We start from the raw sequence: 27660 nt of genomic DNA, 5'->3' as shown, positions 1-27660 counted from the left end.
CATGACCACATTATTACAAATGAGAAAATGTTTATTAAGCAAACAATTTAAGTTTTCCCTTAGCAGAATTTTACAGATTAGAGCACAACCCAAAGGCAATTATAGTCTCAATTATTAACACACTACATAGGATACTTATTCTACAACTGAAAAGTTGCTGAAGTTTGTGACATGCCACTATAAATGTAAGTATTATTAAAAATTACAAATTGTTTGGTGATTATTTTGATAACTTCTTGAGCAGCAGCTCCTGCAAGGAAAAAGGAAAACAAATCTTTGAAAAACGTAAGTTTCAAGAATTATATAAAAATATCAATTCTGTAAAGAAAACCTTCCCTTTTCCCAAAAGCAAAGGTGTTTAAAAGTAATCCAAAACAGACGTACTTTACTGTGTCATATCAAAATAAAGGACCATAATTTTTAATAACTGTTATTAAAAGTTTTGTTTTATACATTCACAGCTTGGGATATTATGCCACAGTTTTAAAGAATGAAGTTGTTTTTTTAATTATGGTGGTTTAGAAACATTAGCAAGATATATTAAGTAAAAAAACATCAAAATAGTAGTATAGTTGATTGCATTTTAAAGGATACATATAGGCAGAAAAGATTCTCTAAGGACTCCCTTCTGCTTTACTTTTACAATAAAAAGGGAATAAAGGTGTATTTGTTCTAAATACATTTGTAATTTGGAAAGAATCTCTATTAAATACTGCTATAACTACTCAAAACAAAACAGAACAAACAAAAAAACTATTAAGAAAGAAATTCTTCATCTTTTATAACCTGAAGCTTGATCTTTCACAAACACTCAATTCAGTGCAACATGAGACTCGACTCTGTACCAGATGCTGTTCTGGGCACCAGGAATATGGTAGGAACAGAAGACAAAATCAGTGCCCGCGGCCCTTCCCTTCCAGCAGTGAGGGAGAGACCATTTGCAAATGAGTGAAACAGCCTCTCAGATGGCCTTAGTGTGAAGGAGAAACAGCAGGAAGAAGTGTGAGCGCAAGAGGAGTGCCTCAGCTTTAAATCGGAGTGAGGAGGGTCTCACAGGGAAGAAATTGAAAACAAAGACCTGGACAAAGTGAAGGAATATAAAAGCATTGTGCCAGCTAATATTCAACATCCTGCTTCACTGACCTCCCTCGGTAAAACAGTTAAGAAAACAAAACTGTCTGGGCCAGTGTTGCTCAGTGGGTAGAGCTTTGGCCTGTGGACTGAAAGGTCCCAGGTTTGATGGTTTAAAATTTGAGTTTGATAAGCCTGCTTTGTTCACTGCTCCATATCAAGGGCATGTGCCCAGGTTGCGGGCTCCATCCCCAGTGTGTGTGTGTGGGGGGGGGGGGGGGATTGGAGGCAGCCAATCAATGATTCTCTTTCATCATTGATGTTTCTAGCTCTCCCTCTCTGAAATCAATAAAAACATTTTAAAAAAAAACACAACTTCATAACTGTACTATATAACAACAGATGCCAGTCTTCTGAAACTCACCCCCTAAGAACGCAGCAATGGTGTGTGGCTCAGCAGCTCCATATCGGCAACTATAGGAAAGAAAGGAGACATGAACTTCAACTAGTTTAGGACAGGCACAAGTATTATTTCTTAATATGGTTTAAGAAATACTCACAATTCGTGGACATAATCATCTTTCACCATTACAGATAGTCCATATTCCTGAAGGAAGCCTGTGAGACAAGACTTCAACTTTCCTATATCTTCTTCAACTTGATAGTTAGATACCCCTAAAAATATACACGCAAATTAATTTTCATTGAAATAAATATGTGATTCAAAATGAATGGCTACCTCTTTTATTTATTCCAGTTTCTAGTAAAAAAAGTAAGGTGTGAAAATGAAGAACAAAAATAACAATGTATGAGACCAATACTTGCAAATATCACAAACCTGTAACAATCAAAGAAACCATCAAAAACTATTAAAATTTGAGTTTGATAAGCCTGCTTTGTTCACTGCTCCATATCCAGTACCTGGAAGAGTGTCTGGCACACAGTTGGTGCTCAATACTTTGATAGAAGAATTGAATGAATGAGAAAGTGATGTCCTATTTATACCCTTTATAAAAATTATGGTGTTTATTATTCATTTCCAAGAGATTAAATGACACAGAGAGGACTTAAATATACGACGGGAAACCATAAAAATACTAGAAGAATCCAAAGGCAACAAAATCTCAGACATATGCCGAAGCAACTTCTTCACCAATACAGATCCTAGGGCATTGGAAACTAAAGAGAAAATAAACAAATGGGACTACATCAAAATAAAAAGCTTCTGCACAGCAAAAGAAACCATCAACAAAACAACAAGAAAGCCCACTACATGGGAGAACATATTTGCCAATGGTATTACTGATAAGGGTTTAATCTCCAACATTTATAGGGAACTCATACAACTCAACAAAAGGAAGATAAACAATCCAATCAAAAAATGGGCAAAGGACCTAAATAGACACCTTTCAAAAGAGGACATTCAGAAAGCCAAGAGACATATGAAAACATGCTCAAAGTCACTAATCATCTGAGAGATGCAAATCAAAACAACAATGAGGTACCATCTCACACCTGTCAGAATTGCCATCATCAACAAATCAACAAACGACAAGTGCTGGAGAGGATGTGGAGAAAAAGGAACACTCGTGCACTGCTGGTGGGAATGCAGACTGGTGCAGCCACTCTGGAAGACAGTATGGAGTTTCCTCAAAAAACTAAAAATGGAACTCCCATTTGACCCTGTGATCCCACTTCTAGGAATATATCCCAAGAAACCAGAAACACCAATCAGAAAGGATCTATGCACCCCTATGTTCATAGCAGCACAATTCACCATAGCTAAGATTTGGAAACAGCCTAAGTGCCCATCAGTGGATGAATGGATTAGAAAACTATGGTACATCTACACAATGGAATACTATGCTGCTGTAAAAAAGAAGGAACTCTTACTATTTGCAACAGCATGGATGGAACTGGAGAGCATTATGCTAAGTGAAATAAGCCAGTCAATGAAGGAAAAATACCACATGATCTCACCCATTTATGGATAATAAAGACCATAATAAACTTTTGAACAAAAATAGATACAGAGGCAGAGCTGCCTCGAACAGACTGTCGAACTACAGCGGGAAGGCCAGGGAGGGTTGGGGGGCGGGGGAGGAGGGGTAAGAGATCAACCGAAGGACTTGTATGCATGCATATAAGCATAACCAATGGATATAAGACACTGGGGGGTAGGGGAGGCCGGGGGATTGTCAAGGGCGGGGGGTAAAAAAAAAGGAGACATATGTAATACTCTTTGTAATACTTTAAGCAATAAAAAAAAAAAGAGGAAAAAAAAATGACACAGAGGACATAAAACTATAACAACAGGTAACATTGAGCATTAACAAATGCTGGTTACTGCTATAAGTACCATATGTATACTGTTTAATCCTCACAATCACCTTATTAAGTAGGTACTATTATTCCCATTTTATAGATGAAAAAACTGAGACACATTAAGTTATCTGCCTGAGTTACTTAGCTCATAAATAGCAAAACGGATACAAGCCCAGACAGTTGTTAATAATTAAACTATAATATCTCACAAGGTAAGCTATTAATTGTTTACTGCTGGAAGTTAAAATATAATTGCCATAACCTCCATGTATTAAAAAAAAAAATCAGTATTTTTTAACTACTATGGTTTAAAAACGATCACCACTACTCTTCCTCATAATAGCAATACCTACCCTTTATTGAGTACTTACAAGGTGCTAGGCAGTGTGTAAAGTGATTTCATACATCATATATTTAACCCTATCAGTCTAATAGAGTGGATACTATTATTGCCATTTCATAAATATGAGACCTGAGACATAGAGGGAAATAGTGACTCATCCAAGGTCAAGAGACAGTGATAGAGCTCGGATCTGAGCCTAGGTTCAAAGCCTATGCTCTATGTGGTTGCTACTCGACCCAAGGTGGCTCCCCAATGTATACCCCTTTGTGCCCTCATGTAGCCTCCTTCTACTCAATCTAAGCTGGCCCTGGGAAGCAAATAGAACACAACATAAGTGATGCTGTGATTTCTAAAACTAAGTCATAAAAAGCCTTGTACCTTCCACCTGGGTCTTTTGGAATGTTAATTCTGGGAAAGCCAGACACTGTGTAAGAAGTCTACCCTAGAACTGCCATGCTAAAAGGAAACCCTAGCTAGCTATGTGGTGACAGATGCCTGACAAGCCCCCAGCAGTTCCAGTTATCCTGACTAAAGTGCCGACATCTGAGCAAAAATGACTTCTCGGATGTCCAATTCAGTCAACCCTTCAGAATGACTCCAGTTCCAGGCATCATGCAAGATCCTTGCTCCTCACTGAGATGTGCCTAACTGAGCCCAGCCAATTCACAAAGTCGTTATATAATAATTTATTGTTTTAAACTACTAAGTTTTGAGATAGTTTGTTATTCAATAGATAATAAAAATATTCTAATCAAATAATACAAATAAAGCAATACATATAGTGTTTATTCATTTTCTTTCTTCTGATAAGCTAGCTCATTAATACTATAACTCAGTAGACATATGACATCAATTGGGGCAACAGGTTTTATGATATACCTAGAATGCACTGCTATGTAATAATCCTGCATAATTAAACTTACCTTAATGAAAATTTTCTGGGCAACTGAAAATCTTTGAAATTATGCCAATTCCCTAATCATTATATTTACAGATAACAAAAATTAGATACTAAGCAAAGAAATCTCTACATCTCTGAGTTCAGAGTCACTGGCATACTTCTTGTGACTTTCCATTTCCACTAAATTAAACTCAGTGTGACTCTTAGAGGTAAACTGTGAAAAATGACAGAAAAATGTTTTCTTCTATATGCATTCAACCAACATTCCCTTGTAATGGTTTAGAATCAAACACTATTTGCAAATAGTTACACTTACAAAACAAATGGTAGTTCCTCATTAAGATGTGATGTAAACTGTTTGCAATGTAAAAATCAAGGACCAATTGTAAACACCCAAGAACACTTTAAGATTTAAGTCAAGTGTCTACTTGAGATTTTATTATATTTGATAATTCGATTGCTATTCTTACCTGGGTATCTACCATGTTGTTTATGAAATCTATCCACAGCCCGTAACATTAAGTATAATACTATCTCATTATCTGGACTGTCCATGCTGGAAACTGAAAGGGAAAGAATTCAATATAATTTGAGTAATTCATGACATAAAAGCAATGAAGGATGGACCTTACTATATACTCAGATTTTAGGTCTCAAGGCAATTTTACCACAAAATTTTGATATTTTTTGACAATACAATAGAAAATGATAAATAATAGTAAAATAAAGGGAGATACATTAATAAAACCCAGGTGTCTTAGTCTATTAACTAGTCACCATAATCTCTACTAAAGTAGTAACATGCTGACTTTAGCTCTATTTATCACACAACTTAGTAACCTACCTAAATACAATTTATTTATGTATTAAGTTTTACGTTGTGAAATTATGACTACTTGGATAGGTTTATAGAATTAAATTTAGAGTATAAATATTTCCATTATTTATATTATCACCATATACTCAATATTATACATAAAATATTAATCTCTTTAAAGTTAAAATTAAAGCTGTGGTACATTTATACAATGGAATACTACTCAGCTGTAAAAAAAGAAGGAAACTTTACCCTTTGCAACAGCATGGATGGACCTGAAGAGCATTATACTAAGTGAAATAAGCCAGTGAGAGAAAGACAAGTACCGTATGATTTCACGCATATGTGGAATCTAATGAACTAACAAGCAAAATAGAGACAGACTCACAGAGAGCAGGCTGACAGCTGTGTGTGTGTGTGGGGGGGGAGGGTGAGGGAATTGAGCAAAAAAGAAAAGAAGAAAAAAAAGAGAAAGAACTCATGAACACAAACAACCATGTGGTGATTGCTAGGGAGAGGGAGAGCGAGGGGAGGTGGATGAGGATATAGGGGTGATAAATGGTGAGGGACAGAGACTTGACTTGGGGTGGTGAAGGCACAAATGATGTACGGTAGAACTGTGTAACTGAAGCCTGTAAATTTTGTTAACCAGTGTCACCCCCATAAATTCAATTTTTAAAGGAAGGATGGAAAAAAATAAAATTAATAACCTAGCATCAAAAGATTATTTATACTTACTAATTTCATCCCTGTTAACTGTATCCAAGCCATATTCTTCAGCTAAGGATCGACATCTTACCACTCGAAGAAATGCAGAATTGCTACCTGAACACAGGAAAGACATTATAAAGGTAACTAACTGAGATACGTGAATATTCCAAATCACAGATCTCTTTAAGAACAGGAAATTGTGTTTATACCCTTCACAGACATGGTAACGTGAAGAAATGTCTCCTGTTTGACTCTAATGGTTAGCAGGGAAGGCACTAGAACATGAGTCATCCTAAATGCATGTCCTTGGGACTACAGCCAGTTCAGCACTGAGTAAGTACATGATGGCACCTCTCTAAGCCTCAGAAAGGGGATAATATTATTTACCTTTGAAAGTTGTGGATTAAAAGTACCTAGCACAATGCCTGACAGGGCTCAATGAACAGTAGTAGTTATCATTATTATGGATAAGTAGTCCGAAAGGAAAGTGTTATATATATTGTGCTCTTGGTACATGTAAGGTTGTAACAAAACAAAAAAAATTGTATCATGGAAATTTTCAAACATATCCCAAAATAGAGGGAACAGAATAAACCCTCGAATATGCAACATCCAGCTTTTAATCTGGTATCATATGATTTAGTAGAACAAACACTATATGCCGAAACAAGGTGCAAGATTAATAATGGAACAAAACATTAAAACTAAGCCTAAACAAACACTGTGAAAGAGTGATGAAATGGAGAAGTTTGATAAATATATTTTAGGATTGAGGAGCATGCAAAATGTAGACTTTATCTTCAGAAAGCATGTAAACAAGATTGGATTATTCTTAAACTAGGTCTTAAATTAAAAAGAAATGCTTCAGAGAACAGTGGCATGAGATGGCTAGGCAAGCAGGCAGAGGCCAGATCATGCAAGGCCTTTTAGGTTGAAGGAAGGTGATCCACTTTCATTGTAGGTCTGGCAGAAAGTGGTATGGTCTAATTTACTATTTAAGAGATCTTTCTGACTGCTCGTTGGAAAATGGGTTGGATAGAGGCAAGAGTGGAAGGGGTATCATTTCAAACTGCACTGGAAAAGGCAAAATGGTATAGAGACAATAAAAATATTAGTGGCTTCCATGGGTTAGGGGGAAAGGAAGCGATGAATAGGCTGAGAACAGGAAATTTTAGGATGGTGAAACTATTCTGTATGATACTGTAATGGTGGGTGCATGTCCTTACATGTTTGTCAAAACCCACAGAAGGTACAGCACCTGTTTGTGAGCCCTAATGTAAAGTGTGGACTTTGGTGATGATGTGTCCATGTCAGTTCATCGACTGTAACCAGTGTGCCATGCTGGGGGGAGGTGTTCATAATGGGGGGTGGTGTGAATGTGTTGGGTCTGGGGGTACACAGGAAATCTCTGTACTTAGCACTCAACATTACTATGATCTTAAAATTGCTCTTAAAAATAAAGTTCAGCCCTAGCCAGTTTGGCTCAGTGGATAGATCGTTGGCCTTCGGCCTGAAGGGTCCCGGGTTCGATTCCAGTCAAGGGCACATGCCTGGGTTGTGAACTCAATCCCCAGTGGGGGGCATGCAGGAGGCAGCCAATCAGTGATTCTCTCTCATAGTTGATGTTTTTCTCTCTCTCTCTCTCTCTCCCTGACTCTCTGAAACCAATAAAAAAATATATTTTTTAAAAAGTAGGTTTACAGTTATTCATATGGAAAATAATACAATAATAAGTAATAATACAAGAATAAACTGTTTCTCGTACTCACAACTGTAAACCTACTTAAAAAAAATAAAGTTCATCAGGTGTAGATACAGAAGCAGAGCAACATTGAACAGAATGTTAAACTACAATGGGGAGCCTGGGAAGGGTTGGGGGGGGGATTAAGAGACCAACTGAAGGACCTATATGCATGCATATAAGATTAACCAATGGACACAAGACACGGGACGGGGGGGGGCGGGGGGTAGGGGCCGAGGGAATGTCATGGGGGGGAAAAAGGAGACATATGTAACACTCTTTGTAATACTTTAAGAAATAAAAATTATTATAAAAAAAAAAAAAAAAAAAAAAAAAAAAAAAAAAATAAAGTTCATTAATTTAACATTTAAAAAAAAAAGAAATGCTTCCGGTCTACTGAGGAGTTATCAAAAACACCTGGAACCTAACCATCTGAAACTAGATGATAAAATTCTTAATTCTATTACAGTCACTTAAACACAGACCAAACTGAGTAGTTAAACCAATACTCTCCATGTACATATGACTCGACTTCATACTCAAAGCCTTCAGATAAAACTTTCCCAAATTACTTAAAATCAATAAGCTGAAAATAATTCGGTATTAATGACAATTTTCAAATAACTGACCTTCATGTCTTTTTCACATTGCCATAGATAGATATGTTCTAGCTCTGATCCAGTCTTAAAATAACCTCCATTTATTATTACATTATAACAATAAAAAACCTTACCCAATAATATTTATGAAATTATGAGAAATTTTTAATTTCAACTATTTCAAATTCCTGGGAACACTCTTTATGGCACATTTTTATGAAACAAAGTAAGGAAATTAATTCAAGGGGACTTACAGAATAATTTTAATTCTTTCTCTGAAATGGACTCTGGTGCCTGTAAAGAGACAATGCAGATTTTGCTCCAGAATAAAAGAGAAGGTTAGCAGAGGGTACAGCACAAAGACGGTCACTGTGGGATGGGAAGGTTTCTCCAAGTGCTGGGAGAGCACTGGAAAAACACATTTTTTTCCTTAAAAGTCTTTCTCACGAGGCAGGCAAGTGAGAGATCCCTCCTAAGAAGCAGAGGGCCAGTGCCATGCCCTCCATCTCTAAACCTTTTCTGGCTGAAGTTATGGGATCAGGCCTGCATGGGGCTGTGCTGTCCATCAAAGGCACAGTGTGCCCAGCAGCTTACCCGGCCTATAGACTGCAGCAATTTGGCAACATGATTACCCACAGCGGCAGCATCTTTCTTTGCTTTTTCACGGTAACTGGGAAAAAGAAAAAAAAAAGCTATTATTAACAAATTTTAAAATCAGCAAATTGTAAATATCACCAGGAAGCAAACAAAACATTGTTTTCCTTTTCATGAAAAAAGACTGGTCTGGGACATATGAAATGTGAAAATGCCATGGAAATGCTGCCAGCAGCACCTGTTAGTGGTTGGGGATCTTCCCAGTGTTGGTGATGGACACTTGGAATCCAATAATACCCAGGTTCTCTCTGTAACTAACAGCACCCAACTTAAAAACTGCCCTCCATCATCCATGATCCATGCTTCTCTGACAAAATCTGCAACACATGTTACTAAAGAACATGATTTTTCTCCTTGAAGTCAAGTCCAAGGAAAGTTAAGTACTTCAAAACTGTCCACCTGCAATGTAAAATTTTTTTAAAAATATATTTTATTGATTTTTTACAGAGAGGAAGGGAGAGGGACAGAGAGTTAGAAACATCGATGAGAGAGAAACATCGATCAGCTGCCTCCTGCACACCCCCCACTGGGGATGTGCCCGCAACCAAGGTACATGCCCTTGACCGGAATCAAACCCGGGACCCTTCAGTCTGCAGGCCGATGCTCCATCCACTGAGCCAAACTGGCTAGGGCTAAAATTTTAAAGTCTATTTACATTTTCACCCTCTGAAGATAAGTGTTAAGCTAACTCCCTCCAATGTGAAGTCATACTTCTTTCTATCCTCAATTGACTTTTCCCAAGTTTTAAGTAGTTGAACTTTTAGGCTAAGACAACAAAGATTTGTAAACAACGACTGAGATGAAGAATGCAATCTGTTAAGGAACAGAGATCTTTTCTGTGTGACATTATTTGGCCCTTGAGGAAACCAAGCCAGTGGCCCTGGCTTCATCTGCACCAAGTCCAAACTACATAAGGGTAATATCCATTGAGAACCATGCTTTTGTCAGTCTATCTGGGTTCAGGCTAGTGATACCTGGATAGCTGGTGTCTATCTATAGACATAAACTCTTTAAATTATGAAACATTACTAATAAAAAATTCATCCAAACTCAAGACTTCCAAGTTTTAAGTTACAAATAAAAGATAGTATAGGGCCCTAGTTAAGAGTATGGAGATTGCCCTGACCAGTTTGGCTCAGTGGATAGAGCGTCGGCCTGCGGACTGAAGGGTCCCAGGTTCGATTCCAGTCAAGGGCATGTACCTTGATTGCGGGCACATCCCGTGGGGGGTGTGCAGGAGGCAGCTGATCAATGTTTTTCTTTCTTCGATGTTTCTGACTCTCTATCCCTGTCCCTTCCTCTCTGTAAAAAATCAATAAAATATATTAAAAAAAAAAAAAAAGAGTATTGAGATGGATTTCATGGGTTCAAATCCTAGTTCTGCTATTTACCAGCTGTCTGACCCTGAATAAATTACCTTTTCTAGGCCTCAGTTTCCTCATCATAAAACTGGGACAAAATAGTATCTCTCTCTAATGTTGTGAATATTAAATTAGTTAATACAAATTAGTTAATACATAGGACAGCTCATAGCACAAAATTAAGTGCTCAAATGTTACGTTTTATTATGAAATACATAAGAAAAAAATTTGTCTCCTGGGGAGGGGGGGGGGGGTTGTAATATGAGAACTCTGCACTTTCTACTCAATTTTGCTGTGAACCTAAATCTATTCTAAAAAATAAAATCTATTTTTTTAAAAATCTGCCCTCTAAGTTCTTCAGCTTATTTTTAAAGCAATTAGATTATAACAGGTTTCCATTTTATTTCTGATAGGCTAGTAAAATATTCTCATCTCTAATATAAACAAATGAATTTTTCTGTTAAATAGTTTGAAAACTGACTTACACATTTTGCAATTTTATATATTTGCCCGAATCTGCAATCATGTCAGGAATTGTGCCTCGGACAGGTAAATTTCCTTGACCCTCTTTAGCCACAAATTCCTTTAAGGCGCGAGCTAAAATCCAAAATGATGGAGTCTAAAAGAGTAAAATAAAAAATTATTAAGTGGCATTTGAATCTGACCCAAAGCTCAAGGTGGCACTATTTTTGTTGTTGTTACCTGTTTGGTGATATTTATGCAGCGATCATCATTAAATATATCTTCAATGCTGCTTGGGATCTACCAAAGGAACATGAAACATTTACTTATACTAAGAATCTGCCCACCTTTATTTTCACTGCTGTTTCTCTGAATAAGTTCTTTGAATTCTCAAACTGTAATCAAATACATACTTCTGATTTTCTTACACTTTTATTTAGAATGAGTACCAGATGGAGGTTTGATGACGAAAAAGAGAATGGAAGAAAGTCACATCCTGCCCATTGCTGTTAGCATTAAAGACTGGCCTGTTCTTTTCCATCATAAATGGAATAAAGAAGGAGCCAAAGTAAATCTTTTAATATATTTACATTTTAAAATATAACAAAGATTATAGACAGTAATGTCAAGCTGGAGTTGTAGTCCTTCATGTTTTTTTCCTTCTTGTCAAAAATTTGCAGCCCTTTCACTCTAGCAACTATTGAAAGAGACAACCCTCCGACAAAAACTAGATAAAGGACTTTTAACGCTAGCAAGAGCATCATACATTAATAAAGACTAGAAATTATAGGCTTTGCTTCTACTGTGGAAAAAAATGTCTTACTGGTAACCTCTGACTGGTTTCTCTGCTTTCACTCCCAGTCCTCTACAATCTCTTCTCACAAGAGCCAGATAATTTTTTTAGATATGAATCTGATCACGCCACTCCCTTGCTCAAAACACTTCAATGGCCTGCAAGGATATTATGATCTGGCCCTTTCTGCCTTTCCAAACTCAATCCCGCTCACTACTTCCCCCCTTGTTCACTTCACTCCAATCATCCTGGCAGTCTAACTGCTTGAATAAATGCTGAGCTTCATCCCACTTCTGGGCCTTTGTTTGCACATGTGGTTCCACAGCCTAAAAGTTCTTCTACCAGATCTCTGCATGTCACTTCACGCAGGCTTCTGCTTAAACACATCTGTGTGAGTCTCCTTGGCCCCCCTCTGGACCCCAGACCTCTGTCCTCCCCATCATGCTCTAGTTCTTTGTTCTGTTCTAATTTTGTTCATAGTACCTCGTGCATTTATCTCTTTGCTTTTAGTTCATTATCCCCCAGTCATGAGAACCTTGGTGTGTTTTTAAATTGGTGTAAATTTTACATTAAGTGAAATGAACAACTCTTAAATGTACAATCCAATGCATTTTGATAACTATACAAATATTTTTAACCATCACCCCAATTAAGACAGAAAATTTTTATCACCTCCAAAAACTGATTCACAAAGCACACACTTTTACTCTCTCAGAAACACTACTTCTTTGTCGCCAGAAATTTTATGACAGCTTACATGCTTTTCTAACTTAAAAGGCAGCATTTGATGCTGTTTTAAATTATAAGAAAATTCTAACTTAAACTCCCACTTGTGTTATTCCAAAGTTCCCTCAAAACCTCACTTGCCAGGCTTCAACAACAAAAGGGCACCTAAAATGAGTTATCCTCCAAGTAATTTTTAAGGTGTCAATGTCATTTAAAAACATCTCCTTTATATCCTAAAAATTACTGTCAAAAGCAAATGCAACTCTAGCCAGTTTGGCTCAGTGGATAGAGTGTCAGCCTGCAGACCAAAGGGTCCCAGGTTCAATTCCTGTCTAGGGCATGTACTTAGATTGCAGGTTCCTCCCCAGCTCTGGCCCTGGTCAGGGCACGTGCAGGAGGCAACCAATCGATGTGTTTCTCTCACATCAATGTTTCTCTCTGTCTTTCCCTCTCTCTTCCACTCTCCCTAAAAATCAATAGAAAAATATTCTCGGGTGAGGATTAACAAAAACAAAACAAAAATTCCATCTTTCCCTCTCTCTTCCGCTTTCTCGAAATATCAATGGAAAAATATCCTCGGGTAAGGATTAAAATATAATAAAATAAAATATTAAAATAAAAGTGAAAAAAATCTCAAGGTAAAAAAAAAAAATCAAATGCAGGGTAAAATTTAACTTTTCAGGCAACACTGTTTTGGACCAGCAAAGTATCACCTTCAGTGTATAATTCCTAAACCCAAACTATTACTATTCACAAATCATATACTTCAAATAACTGATTTATATAAATCATATCACTATTATATACTGAAGCACTCATGTCCATTTAACTAGGACAATATAGAATATTATTAAAACAAGAGTCAATCTGTATTATAGATACTAATTTCTAACCAACTATATCAGTTTAGGAAATATTAACTTAAATCTAAAATCAACTATTTTATCATAAGGACTTCAGAAAACACCTTTCTAAATGAATCCCTCAGCAACTCTTTTAATACCTGAGTTGTATTTAGTGCTGTGTTCACATTTTTAATAGCTTCTTCAAAATTCTCTTCATCTTCCGGAGCCCCATTTTCATTCTTTAGAATTCCTATTAAAATAAAATTTGGTTAGCAAACAACCTTTTTCTTCTTTCTCTTTCTCTCTCCCCAACATTATGGAAATAACTCTGTCAGGTTCTGAAGGGAGGATCAGATATTTTGAAACTTAAGAAATATGGTTTATCACCAGTCATTCCTAAAACTGTACAAGGAATGGCTCCTTAATCTCCCCCAAGGCAAAATAAAATATGAACTAATGATGGCATCATTTGACAAAGGTGTTGACAGAAATCCAATAAACATTAGCTTTAAGCAATTTGCTTTTCAAACCTTATATAACATTTAGTCACATTCCATATTACCTTGTCTAATCAAATCTCTGAACTCTTCTTTTTCTTTATACGTTTTAGGTATTCGTCCATTTGTCTAAATCAGTTAAAAAAATTAAAAACTTAGTTATAAAATTTCAAAATATAGAAATTGAGAGTCCACAGTTTCCCTATTCTCCCATCCACATGAGATTTCATCAGTAAATACACACCCCAGTGAAATGAGAGGCTAACCTGATAGAAACAGAAACTGTGGGCCATTTCTCTACATTCATTCCCTACTGCCAGTTTCGGAATGACATTCATTCAAATTTCATTTAGTAAGTAAAAATATCAGTATTAAAACAGGAACTGCTAGATCTACACTGAAAAGCACCCACCTACCCTAAGCCAAGCAAGGAAAGAAAATTAATCTCCCATCCCCTCCAATGAAATCCTTTATAATAAATTGAAAATACAGTCACATAAGGAATTTCTTTTTTTTAAAAAGGACATACTTCACTATACCACTGTGCTAAATATTTAGCTATGATCACAATCCATGGAGTGTGGCTATGGTCCTAAAATTGAGAGAGAAAAAAATATCAGTTAACATTAATTAGTTAATATTTATTCCTCATATCATTTTCAATAAACTCAATAATATTTATGATCATTCCCCAGTATACATGAAATAATGAATGAAAGAAAATGAACTGGGTTAATAAAAATTGCTTCACAAAACTTTTTTAGAAGCAGTGTCCAATTTCATCCTAATATGGCAGGTATGCACCATAATTGTCCCCATTTCACCATCAAAAGACAGTTTCAGAGACTGCCACCCAAAAATAAAGCTTAAATCTCTTGATTTCAGATACCAATCCTAGACTACAGGAAGATTTTCTCTGGGTTTTCTGATGAACCCAACACCTGCATTTTAATTAATAAGTAGGTAGAAAAAAAATACATATACTCCTTAAGTTATATGGTGTGTTATAAATATTATTATTATAAAAATAATAATATGCAGCTGCCTTGGTAATTCGCAAACACTAAAAATAAGCTTCAAGTGGAGTCAATTTCAACACACACCCACCCCCAAATTCAAACTATTTTAAAAAGCACATCTATTTGTTTAGGAAAGGGCTATGAAGAGGAATATATTAATGTCCAATTTCTTGATCTAGGTGTTAATTACATAGATATGTTCAGTTAATGTACTTTTCTTCAATAAAAAAGTTTTTTAAATTTTGGAGAAAAAAGATTTATTTAAAACAAATTAGGTACAATGTTGTTACTATGTAATCTGGATGACAGGACCATGGAGGTTTATAGTATTTTCTCACATTGGTGTATTCAAAAATGTTTTAAGTCTATCTATAAAATGGAAGGTCAGCCCGGTCGGCGTGGCTCAGTAGTTAAGCGTAGACATATGAACCGGGTGGTCACGGTTTAATTCCCAGTCAGGGCACATGCCCAGGTTGTGGGCTCAGTCCCTAATAGGGATCGTGTAGGAGGCAGCCGATCTGTGATTCTATCTCTCTCACGCTCTCTCCCTTGCTCTCTCTGAAATCAATACAAACATAACTGGGGATCAAGTCCACAACCCAGGCAAATGCCCTGACCAGGAATCAAACCGTGACCTCCTAGATCAGTGATGGCGAACCTTTTGAGCTCGGCGTGTCAGCATTTTGAAAAACCCTAACTTAACTCTGGTGCCGTGTCACATATAGAAATTTTTTGATATTTGCAACCATAGTAAAACAAAGATTTATATTTTTGATATTTATTTTATATATTTAAATGCCATTTAACAAAGAAAAATCAACCAAAAAAATGAGTTCGCATGTCACCTCTGACATGCGTGTCATGGGTTCGCCATCACTGTCCTAGATCATAGGTCAATGCTCAACCACTGAGCCAGCCAGCCAGGCGAAACATACTTTTTATGAATAAATAAATAAATAAATAAATAAATAAATAAATAAATAAAAGGTCATACCAACCCTTTTGTCCATATGATGCAAATCATAAGACTGAAAATGTTCTCTCAGTTCAGGAAAGGGTTTATCCAGTCGCAGATCCTCTAATGCATTATCTGGATGAGATTCTATTACTGTGAAATAAATAATGCCAAAAGATAAACTTACTTCTTTAGTAATACTGCTGGCAATACACTACATTACAAGAATTTGGGAAATCTATAATTTTTAAATGGGCATAGGGTCTATAGTTTTAAAAAGATTTTTGTTCATTATTCAGGTAAATTTACATTTACATATACATTTTACTAAAAGCACAAATCATAAGTGACTACAGTTGTAATGAAAGTAAAAACCAAGATTCTCTTTAAACAAAACAAAATGTTGTTATTACAATTGAAAAAGATCAAAACTGGCAAAATTGTGTTCAGACATTACCTAACAACCTAACCTTACTCCTGTCGTCTTCGACAAACATCATCACCATCTACCTGAACCTCTTCCCTAGAAACCTGATGGTCATCCCTGACCTTCTTGCTTCCTTGGCCCAACATCAGTCAGTCCTCACATCCTGATGTCACTCTGTACACAGCTCTCCACATAGGGGAGTTCAGAAAAGTGTGTCATCCCAGTGAGTCTTTAAAGCTAGGCTCAGTTCTGTTACTTGTTAGCTGTGTGACCTTAGACAAGTAACTTATCTCTCTGTGCCTCCTCATCCTCATCTGTAAAAAGCAGATAAAATAGTATCTATCTTACAAGATATTAGAAAGATTAAATGAAATAATTCATATAAAGACAGGCACAAAGCTAGCAATGTTAACCTTCATTATCATCTATTCCCACTTCCCTATCCTTATAACATCTGCTCTTAGTGGCTCTCTCTCCCTCTCTCTCATATAAACCACTGGAAATCTCCTAACAGCAACTCTTGCCTCCAATCTTTGCCTCTTCAAATCCATTCATTCTCTACTCAGCTCAGTGACCACTTAAAGTTGTTACTGTCACTCTCCCACTTACAACTCTTAAATGGCCCAACATCAGCTGCCAAAAGCTTATCCTCTCAAGTCACTCTCTCACTGTTAAGCAGATACTAACTACTACTCAGTGCTGATACCAATGCCAATGGCTCAGAGCAATGTGTAAATACTGAATAAAAATGTTACCGTCATTTAAGATTAAAATTTTATATGTAACGGACTAACATCAGTCTTGAGCTGGTGCAAGCCTGCATATGAATGACTTTGGTTTCTGATAACACTTCTTCTTTGGAATAGTAGTTAGGTAAATGCCTTGTTTTGTGGAATTGTACCTGAACTGGATGAGTACAGGCCTGTATGAGAATGGAATAAAAGATTGATGTGTTCTAGGTGTCAGTGTCACCTTGGCTCTCACCTGTAAGTAGCCATACATGCATGCCCCATGTATGTTAAGAGGTAAAAAAAAGGCTAGGTACTTGCACAGCAACTAGGCCTCCTAATAAGATGAAGAAGTTGTACCTACTTATCTCTTGTTTTCTATCCTCCTATAATGTAAGTAAAGGAAATACTAGATTAAAATCTACATCAGTCACTGATTGACACTTTGAATCTATAAACTGGTTGTGCTGCTACAAATTTACTTTGTAATTTAAAATTGACTTTCTAAATTGTCAAGTTCTAAAATCATAGCTAAAGCAATGAAAAGCAAGCCCCATACATGCAACAACTTTACCTGGATGTTCTTTTATAATGATCCTCATATAACCAACTAGTCCATATGTCCTACAGATCAAAAGAGGGATTTGGGAATTCCAGAGGACATCTGCTAAACGTAGTAATGTACTGTAAAGGAAGGCACAATAAGTAAGAATATAAGTAAATGGATGTATAACAAAACATCTTAAAACAAAGTACCTTTGTTACTAAGTTATAAATGCAAAAATATCCCTACTGCATTATAAGCAGGTCAAGAATATACTGAAAAACAAGCATTTCTATAAGGTTGCAGTTTCAAAGAAAGCATATCTTTTGGACAAGAGCAGTGGTTCTCAACCTGTGGGTTGCGACCCCTTTGGAGGTCGAACGACCCTTTCACAGAAGTCGCCTAAGACCATCCTGCATATCAGATATTTACATTACAATTCATAACAGTAGCAACATTACAGTTATGAAGTAGCAATGAAAATAATTTTATGGTTGGGTCACAACATGAGGAACTGTATTTAAAGGACCAGAAGGTTTAGAACCACTGGACTAGAGGGATATGAAAGACTCAACTTTTGTATTAGGGAGAATGTTACTAAAAGACAATTCCTAAATATTTCCATAAAAAAGAGGAAAACATTTGTAAAATATATGATCCCTGTATATACCTCAAAGTAATCCCTATAATTACTTGTAACTAGTTCTTTTTCCCACTTAAAATAACCAATGTTCAATTTAACTGCTCTAAATATAAATCCTTTAAAAGTTTCACATCCAGTATCTTTCTTTCCTATCTTTCTGATGCTAGAGATTTGTAAGTGCTTCCAATTAAAGGTTTCTATAGAGTTTAGGAATTTTTAAAAGCCATACTCTACAGAAAAAAACAAACCTATACAAATCTAATTACGACATACAATTAAAAATAAATTAACATAAAAATTTACCTTTCAGGAAGTTGAGTTGCAACCACAATGGTAAACCTACAGAAAAATGAAGGATCATTGTCTAGGAGGTTTTCTGGACTCTAAATAGGACAAGGGGGAAAAAATCCAACAAGTTCACAATCATATTAAACATGGCAGAAACAGTTAAGCTATTTAAAATAAATGAGGCAACATGCTAGACTCCAATGTTAACTTCAACTCTCAACTAAATAGCATACAAAAATTCAAATTTCTAAATTCCTAGTGTTTTGAATTATTAAAAAATAAAATTTCTGCACAGAAATAATAATGTATATACACATATACCTCTTCCACAAAACTCCCAGAGACATCATTATTTAATTCTTGTAAGAATTCCATGGTAGCTTGAGCTCGGTTCTTTTTGAAAAGAAAGCATTTGACTTGAATTAGAAAAAATTTGGTTAAAATGTAACCCTTCAATTAACAGATAAAGCAAACAAAATATAAAATTATACCAAATTTCATGCACAGATATGACAACTCTGCTTTTCATAGTGTTTAAACTGAGACTCAACCACAATATTCCTTAGAAAGAACTCATTATTCAGAGTTCTTAAGTGAATACTTTATTTCCATCCTAGTTTTCTGATAATGCAAATGACCAGAAAACCCTGAGCACCAGGCAGGAATATTCTAGATCAATTTACAATACTGAACAAGAGTTCAATCATTAAAAAAAGTCATTTCTACTCAGAATATTGTACTAAGTTGAATAATATGGCTTTGTAAGATTTTTAATATGAAATACAAAAAGAAAAGATATTCTGGCTCTTAGTTAAAAATACTCTTTCCTCTGGACATTAACATCAATCAAGATTTAGCATTAATACAGGATACAGTATAAAAAAGATATACTACTTCTACATTCTTAAACTACAAAGCTTATAAAATTTACAAGATAAAAAAAAATGAGCTAACTTCTTTCTCAGAGAAATATAAGCTCGTTTAAAGTCAAAAACTTTTTCAAGAAACCAAAATACAGTAGCATCATTAAATGCTTAACCTCAACTATATTCTGTAACAAATTAATTGTTTACCTTGCCAATACTGCTTCTTTGAAGGAAAAAACTGAAAAAGACCCAAAAAAATAAAATTAGGGGCTTCTTTGATTATATAAAGGGAAGGTTATTTGTAATACCAGGTACATTTCATTCATATTGTAAAACAAACTATATTTTGATTACAGTTTGTAACAGCCTTCCTGGAGGAAGAAAACTGGATGAAACTTGTAATCAAAGACAAGCTAATAAATCAATGTTCCCCAAAGTGTGCAGCACAAAATAAGAATTTCACGAGATGCTCTGAGAGAAAAGAGAGTTCTCTGGCTTTAAAAAGTTTAGGAATCACCATAGGTTATATTTCCCTCTTGGAAATTCATAACATACACAACACACATGATATTGAAGTCTTATATTAAAGAAATGTTTAATTTCATTTGCCCATGGAATCCCTTTGTCCATTTAGCAGTTATTAACATTTCCCAGGCCCATGCTCCATAGGCCACACGTGGGAAATGCTGTATTCAACTGTTTGCTTTTGCAGGAAACTATCACAGATCTATTCAGGCTTCTTCCCACACATACCCTTGTCATATCCCAGGGCCCAGATCTGAGGCTTCTAATCAGTCAGTCAGGACGCTATGTTATAGCACAAGCTCAGTGGCTCCATAAGAAAAAGAAGCCGTAGCCCTAACTGGTTTGGCTCGGTGGATAGAGCATCGGCCTGCGGACTGAAGTGTCCCAGGTTTGATTCTGGTCAAGGGCATGTACCTCGGTTGCGGGCACGGCCCCAGTGGGGAGTGTGCAGGAAGCAGCTAATCCATGTTTCTCTCTCATCGATGTTTCTAACTCTCTATCCTGCTCCCTTCCTCTCTGTTAAAAAATCAATAAAATATATTTTTAAAAAAGAAAAGAAAGAAAAAGAAGCCTTATTCTTATTATATCCTGCTCTAAGCAACCAAGTAAACAAAGGTAATAGGACTTTTTCTTTACAGACACCAATAAAAGGGCTGTGTTTGTATCAAAGTTCAATATGAGCCAAATTCTGATTTTCCTTGTATTTATTCATTGCTGCTGTATACTGACAAATATGAAAGATCCCAGACTCCAAGTCCCTGAAAAGGCGAGTCTGAAATGCTCTGAACATCTAAATATGATTAGCTTTGAAGAATGACATAAAGGCCATCTTTACAACAGCATTTTTATGGAGACAGCGTAGTGGAGAGAGATATATACCTGGACTAAGCTTAGAAGACACCGCAAGTAAAAGGTAGATTTTATTATTCTTATAATTCAAATATAAAATTATTGTTAATTATATACTAACATCCAGGAATCCATGCAAGAACTGAGGAAATGTCCAGACTCCACAATTAAAAAAATGACTACTCCTTTACATTAATAACAGCAATAAAGATAGTAATGATGGATATATTTTATTAAAGGCCTATTGGCCAGACACTGTATTAATAATTCAGCTGTATTAATTCCCTTCATCCTCACCATAATCCACAACAGGGATTATTGTCCACTGAGTCAAGTCACCCTGACTGAGGTGAAGCTGGGACTTAGGCCTCACTCTCCTGTGACAATACACTGCCTTCCCTAACATGCAAATATTTGAGAAGAATAAAACATACTTATTTCCAGCATCTTCTCCGCTGACCTGATTTCCATCAATAATTGTAAATGAACCAATACCTGGGAGACAAAGAGAATCCGTCAAGAATATATATTTCTAGTTAAAACCTTAAAGAAGTAAATTTACAACCACAAAACTACATTACCTGGAAGTATCAAGTTTTTAAGAATTTCAGTTCCTGTGGCTGTTGCATTTATTAGGCAAACATGAGCAGATTCTAAAGCCTCTTGCCCATGATCACCCCACAACCTACAAAACAAGATACAAATTCAACATTTAAAAGCATTTCATAAAAATACAACTTTCTTGCCCTAGCTGGTTTGACTTAAAGGAGTCCCAGGTTCGATTCCAGTCAAGGGCACATGCCCTGGTTGTGGGCTCAATCCCCAGTGGGGGGCGTGCAGGAGGCAGCAGATCAATGATTCTCATCACTGATATTTCTCTCTCTTCCTCTCTGAAATTAATAAAAATACCTTTTTTAAAAAAATACAACTTATTTGAATACAACTTATCATTCTTATTTGAATGATCTTTTAAAGTGTTCCTGCATAGAATAACAGATGTGATAACCATGGCAAATATGTAAAACATATTTAGAACAGCAGGAGGTGTTATGGGGATTAGATAGCTGTGTAACATAAGACTAAGATTGATGCCGTGCATGGTTAGATGGGAGGGGAGGGGGTCAAATCAAAACTAGACACTTGGGCCCTAACCGGTTTGGCGTCGGCCTGTGGAGTGAAAGGTCCCAGGTTCGATTCCGACTAAGGGCATGTACCTTGGTTGTGGGCACATCCCCAGTAGGAGGTGTGCAGGAGGCAGCTGATCAATGTTTCTCTCTCATCGATGTTTCCAACTCTCTATCCCTCTCCCTTCCTCTCTGTGAAAAATCAATAAAATATATTTTTTAAAAAAAACTAGACACTTGGTCTTTCAGCTTCCTGTCCATTACTCACTTCAAGCCAGATAACTTACAGAACGCAAAGTCTTTAAAAATACTTATTAACATTAAAGAAGTGCCTTAGGCCCTAACTGGTTTGGCTCAGTGGATAGAGCGTTGGCCTGCAGACTGAAGGGTCCCAGGTTCGATTCTAGTCAAGGGCATGTACCTCGCTTGTGGGCACATCCCCAGCGGGAGGCAGCTGATAGATGTTTCTCTCTCAACGATGTTTCTAACTCTCTATCCCTCTCACTTCCTCTCTGTAAAAAATAAATAAAAATATATTTAAAAAAAAAAAAAAAAAGAAGTGCCTTAGACTTAAAATTGATTCTGTTCTCTATTTCATTTCTCCTTAAGTTACATGGTTCCGGTATAATTAAGATCTTGACACTTGATATAAGACTTGTGACATCTGTAAGAGTGAGAAAAGCTTTACCAAGAAAACTGAATTATTATTATCTGAAAAGCCTCACATTGACGTCTATAGGAGTACTTTAAAATATAATACCCAATGAACATTCTAATAGCATGATTAATAAATTAACAAATTAAGCATTAACAAAGATGTACTAAAGACTAGAAATATATGTTATAATATGATTCACACAGGCATATCTTTAAGAGGACAAGGTACATGAGCACACATGTATCATGGCATCTGAGCCAACCTGATTTTCACCCAGAAAACTCACTAGTTTATCTTTTCTTGTCACTCTAAGAAGTATAAGGAGAAAAATTCCATAGCCTGGAGGACAGATAGACTTGAATGTGCCTTCTTTGTCATTTGATCTAAAGCAGATTATCTTATCCTGTAGCCAGTATGTCCTACAGCATACGTCACAACTACAATTGCCTTATTTGGTTTTTTATTTGCTGAATATCCATCCTTCCATTCCCCTCTAAGCTCCATAAGGGCCCAGGTCACTCCCTGTATCTACCACTGTGGTTCCAATGCCTGGCACAATGTCCTGTCCAGGCTAAGTGATCACTGGACAGTTATCAAGTGAATGGAGGAAAAACCTGGGAGAACCAGAAGGACTGGAAACATCAGGTTTTCCTATGAAAGTAGGGCACACAGAAGACACCTGACATACTTGGTTGGTGGATGCTTGGGTAGTTGGAGAGTGAGCCTAAGAAATCACTGGTGCATCTCTAGATAACATGTTTCAAGAAAGGGCCCAAACAAGAAATCAATTCTCTCTACTCTGGTTGGCCCAAGAAAAGCCGGGCCTTGTTGACTGCTGGCTGGCTGTACATCTTTGTTCTAACTGCTCCCCTCCGACGTTTCAACAGAATAACTCGTTCTTATTATGAAAGGTAAAGTTTGATCCTTCCATGGACTCAACTCAGCAAAAACTCTTTTGTTCCAGTTACTTAGTAACCAAAAATATCATCTCAGCTCTGTCAGGGATGGCTATCTCTGCATTCAAAACACAAGCAACTCCAAGAATCTGCAAGAGAGCATGAGCTGGTTACACGGGCTCTGCCACCTGGCTTCTTTCCCCGGAGTGATGTGACTGAGTACCAGCTTTGAAAAGGCGAGAAGGGCCTGAGTTTACACCCAGGCTCAAACACAAAGCTAGTCATCTAACTTCTCCAAGACTCAGTTTCCCCATCAATAAAGCAGAGAATTGTCCGCCGTCAAGGCTGCTCTCAGAATTAACTGAGTGCCTAAAGCCCCGAAGACAGCACTCAGTTGTAGGTGCAAATGTCCTTAGGGACCTACTGTAACTTCTGGCTTGCAGGCTCCAGAAAGAAGGGGAGCCAAGCGTTTGTTCCTTTCATTGCCTTAACACACCGAAGATGCTCAATCAATCAGGAAGGGGGAGGGTAAAGAGAAAAAGCAAAGGAGGGGAAATAACCAAGGGCCTGCCTGATGGCCTAGACCTGCAGTGTCCATTAAGGTGGCCATTAGCCACATGTGGCTACTGAGCACTAGGCATGCGGCCTGTCGGAACGGAGATGTGCTATGTAGTGTAAGACGCCGGATTTCGAGAACAATATAAAAAAAAAATACTGGTTACCTATTGAAATGATAATATTTTGAATATATTGCGTTAAACTGTATTATTAAAGTTGACTTTACCTGTTTCTTTTTCATGTGACTACCAGAAAATGCATAATGACACACCTGGCTCGCAGGAGACTAGCATTGTATTTCTATTGGACAGCGCTGGCTTAGAACAATACCTAACCCTCGGGACCCGCGTCGGCGCGGGGATAGGGAGTCGCGATCCCCCCCATTCTGCAAAACTCGGAGCCTGAGCGCAACGAGGCGGGGCCGGCGGCCTCCCCGGTGACAAAGGCTGCGCCGTGGGGACCGCGCACCTCCAACAACACACTGCTTGGAGGGCGGGCGCGCCCCGCGGGCAGGAGGTCGGCCCTGCAGGAGCACCCCCGGCCCCAGGCTGGAGGCCCGAGCGCCGGCTCCCGAGCCCTGCAGGGGCGGGCCCGGCGGGAGGCCTGAGAGATCCGGCCGCGCCGCTCGCTCGCTTAGGCCCGGCACGGACGCAGAGGGTTCACTGGCCCGCCCGCCCGACGCGGTGAGCCCCGGCTAACCTCAGCTGCCGGTCATACTTCTGCTCCTTGAGCAGCTTCCCCGGATGCGCCATGGCCGCGGCGGCGCGCGAAGAGCCGGTGCCCAGCAGACTACCGCCACCTCCGCCGCCAGCGCGCAGGCGCACTAAGGGCCCGCCGCCGCCGCCGCCTGCGCGCCGCCCGCAGGGGGCGCCGCCACTGCACTGCGCACGCGTCGCGGGTTTGCTGGAGCAAATGCCACCGCAGCCAAGACCTGGACCGGGACTGGTTGGTCAAGTCTTCCCTCCCTGCACCAGCCCTGCTCTCCGCCATTCGGTGATTTTCTACGTGCGGTGATTGGAGGGAGGGGACTCGGGCTTTGGACTCAGGCCGGTTTGGATTTTAACCGCTTAACTAGTTGTGAGACCCGCTTTTTACTTCGCAAGTCCTCCGCGTATTCATCTGTGCAATGGGGATAAATGGGTCTCCGTCAAAGGATTCTATTAGAATTGCCGAAACCGGTTTGGCTCAGTGGATAGAGCGTCGGCCTGTGGACTGAAAGGTCCCAGGTTCGATTCCGGTCAAGGGCATGTACCTGGGTTGCGGGCACATCCCCAGTGGGAGATGTGCAGGAGGCGGCTGATCGATGTTTCTCTCTCATCGATGTTTCTAACTCTCTATCTCTATCCCTTCCTCTCTGTAAAAAATCAATAAAATATATATTAAAAAAAGGATTCTATTAGAATTAAATGAGAATTTGAATATACAGAACCAGACTCACAAAAAATCCTGTCTGAATAATACCTTTCATCATGATGATGATGATGATGATGATGATGATTTACCCATTTCACCCATCATCTCATGCAACACTTTGAGGACCTGTTTCCAACCACAAAGCTAGCTAGCTGCTCCCGGCTGCAGGTACAAAGACCAAAGATGAATAAGACCAGGGCCCTGTTCTTGGGGAGGTCACAGCCCAAGAGGGGAGAGGAACAGTAGACAAGTACTTACTAGACAATACGGCCATCCTATAGATAGAGGAGATGGGGGAGCTGAGAGGTGCACAGAGGCACACCACTCACCCACACCCCAGGAATGTTTGGCGTCGTGTGGGCAAGGAAGAATGTTTTAAGCAGAAGAACAGCGGGTGTCATCTGGGGATTTCAGAGAGGAAGGCAGAGAAGGCATGGCAGGCTGGAGGCACTAAAGGAGCTTGATGGGGTGGGGAGTTAGGTGAAGGGTAGGAAGTGGTCAGAGGAGGTTTGAGGGACAGCAGGAGCCAAGTTGTGAGGACCATGAACAAACAAGCAAGGAGGAATTTAAAGCCCTTTGCTTTCTGAAAAGAATCACTTTCAGGAAGAGGCTGGCTGCCCTGTGGGGATGGGTGGCAGCCTCCATAAGGAAGAGGGAAGGAGAGGACGCTGGAAACCAGGAGACCAGCAGGCAGTGCGGTCAGGATTCCTTTCTCACTAAGTCCCTACAGCCACTTCAGGTTAATAATTGCCTGAAATAAGGTGGAAATGAGCACAAATCCCCACGCCCAACCTACCCTGGGATGTAGACAGGGGTGGGAACACAATTGGACAGTAATCCTGTAGTAAGAATGGATGCAATTCCCCCTGGGTACTGTCTCTGGGGTCAAGGTTGAGGCACACCCTCTCATGATTTCCCTGGCCCCTACCCAGCACCCAGGGAACAACTGATGGGAAACAAAGGCATGAGGCTCTCCCAGCACATTACGTGCTTGTGCTATCATTTCCTTCTCCAGTCGGACAGATGAAATATAAGGGATAATAAAATATGCCCAGGGAATGTAGGAAGGTCAAAAGGAGATGGGTGAGAGTTCACTGCTTAGCTTCTCATGCGCAGTGCAGTCCTATGCACTGCATGAAAGAAAGCATCCCTAAATTTGGGGGGTCAGGGGAGTCATACTGCCTATGAAAAAAATGTAGCCCAGCCAGCATGGCTCAGTGTCAACCTATGAACCAGAAGATCACAGTTCTATTCCCGGTCAGGGGATATGCCTGGGTTGCGGGCTTGATTCCCAGTGTGGGTTGTGCAGGAGGCAACTGATCAGTGATTCTCTTTCATCATTGATATCTCTACCTCTCTCCCTTCCTCTCTGAAATCAATAAAAATATATTTTTTAAAATGTATGATTTTGAAAAGATCTGTATTGGTGGTATCTATAAAATATAAAAATAAATCCCTCGATGTATTAGTCTCCTAGGACTGCTGTAACAACTGGCTGGCTGAAAAATACAGAAATTTATTGTCTCAAAGTTCTGAAAGCGAGAAGCCTGAAATCAAGGTATGGGCAGTATGCTCCCACTGAAGCCTGAAGGAAAGAGTCCTTCCTTGCCTCCCGGCTTCTGGTGGTTTGCTGGTAATCCCTGGCTTACAGCTGCAGCACTGCAATCGCTGCCTCCATTGTCACATGGCGTTCTCCCCTCATGTTTCTATCTGTCCCTCTTTTCTTATAAGGACACCAATCGCATTGGATCAGGGCTCATCCTAATGACCTCATCTTAACTTGAATACATCTCCAAAAACCCTGTTGCTAAATAAGATCACATTCGCAAGTACCGGGGGTTAGGACTTCAACAGCTTTTGAAGGATACAATTCAACCCATAATAGCAAAGCACCTGTGCTGGAGCTGTGGGGATTGAACCGATACAAACGCTGCCATCTGGGAACTCAAGGCCCATGAATGAGTCTTTGTTATTGTGGAGGACGAAGAATCAGGTATCAGAACAGGAAACCACGGCTGCATTCATTTAAGCTGGTTTTCAAAGTGTGGTCCAGGACCAGCAGCATCAACATCACCCGGGACCTGGTTAGAAATGCAAACCCTCAAGCCCCATCCCAGACCTGCTGAATCAGAAACTCTGGGATGAGGTCAGGAAATTGTTTGAACAAGCCCTCCAGGTGATTCTGATGCACTCTCAAGGTTGAGAACCTCTGATCTAGGCCAATCTCCCACTGAACAGATGGGAAAACTGAGCCCCTAACCACATTACTGAGCACTTAGATGCCAGGCAGGCCCTTGATATGCATCACCTCATTTTGTGCC

At 38.6% G+C, this 27660-nt stretch overlaps 1 protein-coding gene across 1 annotated transcript; it reads right to left on the bottom strand.

Annotated features, from left to right (window-relative positions):
• NAE1 (NEDD8 activating enzyme E1 subunit 1) lies at window positions 1-24727 on the bottom strand. The gene is made up of 20 exons (XM_070398207.1): window positions 24626-24727; window positions 21272-21375; window positions 21125-21185; window positions 19524-19554; window positions 18772-18843; window positions 18466-18545; window positions 17550-17659; window positions 15864-15973; window positions 14376-14438; window positions 13912-13975; window positions 13508-13599; window positions 11226-11285; window positions 11009-11142; window positions 9103-9178; window positions 8763-8802; window positions 6196-6282; window positions 5111-5203; window positions 1632-1746; window positions 1496-1545; window positions 1-250 (listed from the first exon to the last, which is right to left on the bottom strand). The coding sequence occupies exons 1-20, from the start codon at window positions 24676-24678 to the stop codon at window positions 141-143; spliced, it is 1605 nt and encodes a 534-aa protein (XP_070254308.1). The 5' UTR covers window positions 24679-24727; the 3' UTR covers window positions 1-140.
• Between the last annotated feature and the right edge of the window lie 2933 nt (window positions 24728-27660).

This window comes from Myotis yumanensis, unplaced genomic scaffold (genome assembly GCF_028538775.1).
Source record: "Myotis yumanensis isolate MYYU_CA2020_CCGP unplaced genomic scaffold, mMyoYum1.0.hap1 SCAF_18, whole genome shotgun sequence".
Lineage (NCBI taxonomy): Eukaryota > Metazoa > Chordata > Mammalia > Chiroptera > Vespertilionidae > Myotis > Myotis yumanensis.
Note: the sequence above shows the minus strand (reverse complement) of the source record. Positions and strands in the feature narration are given on the sequence as shown.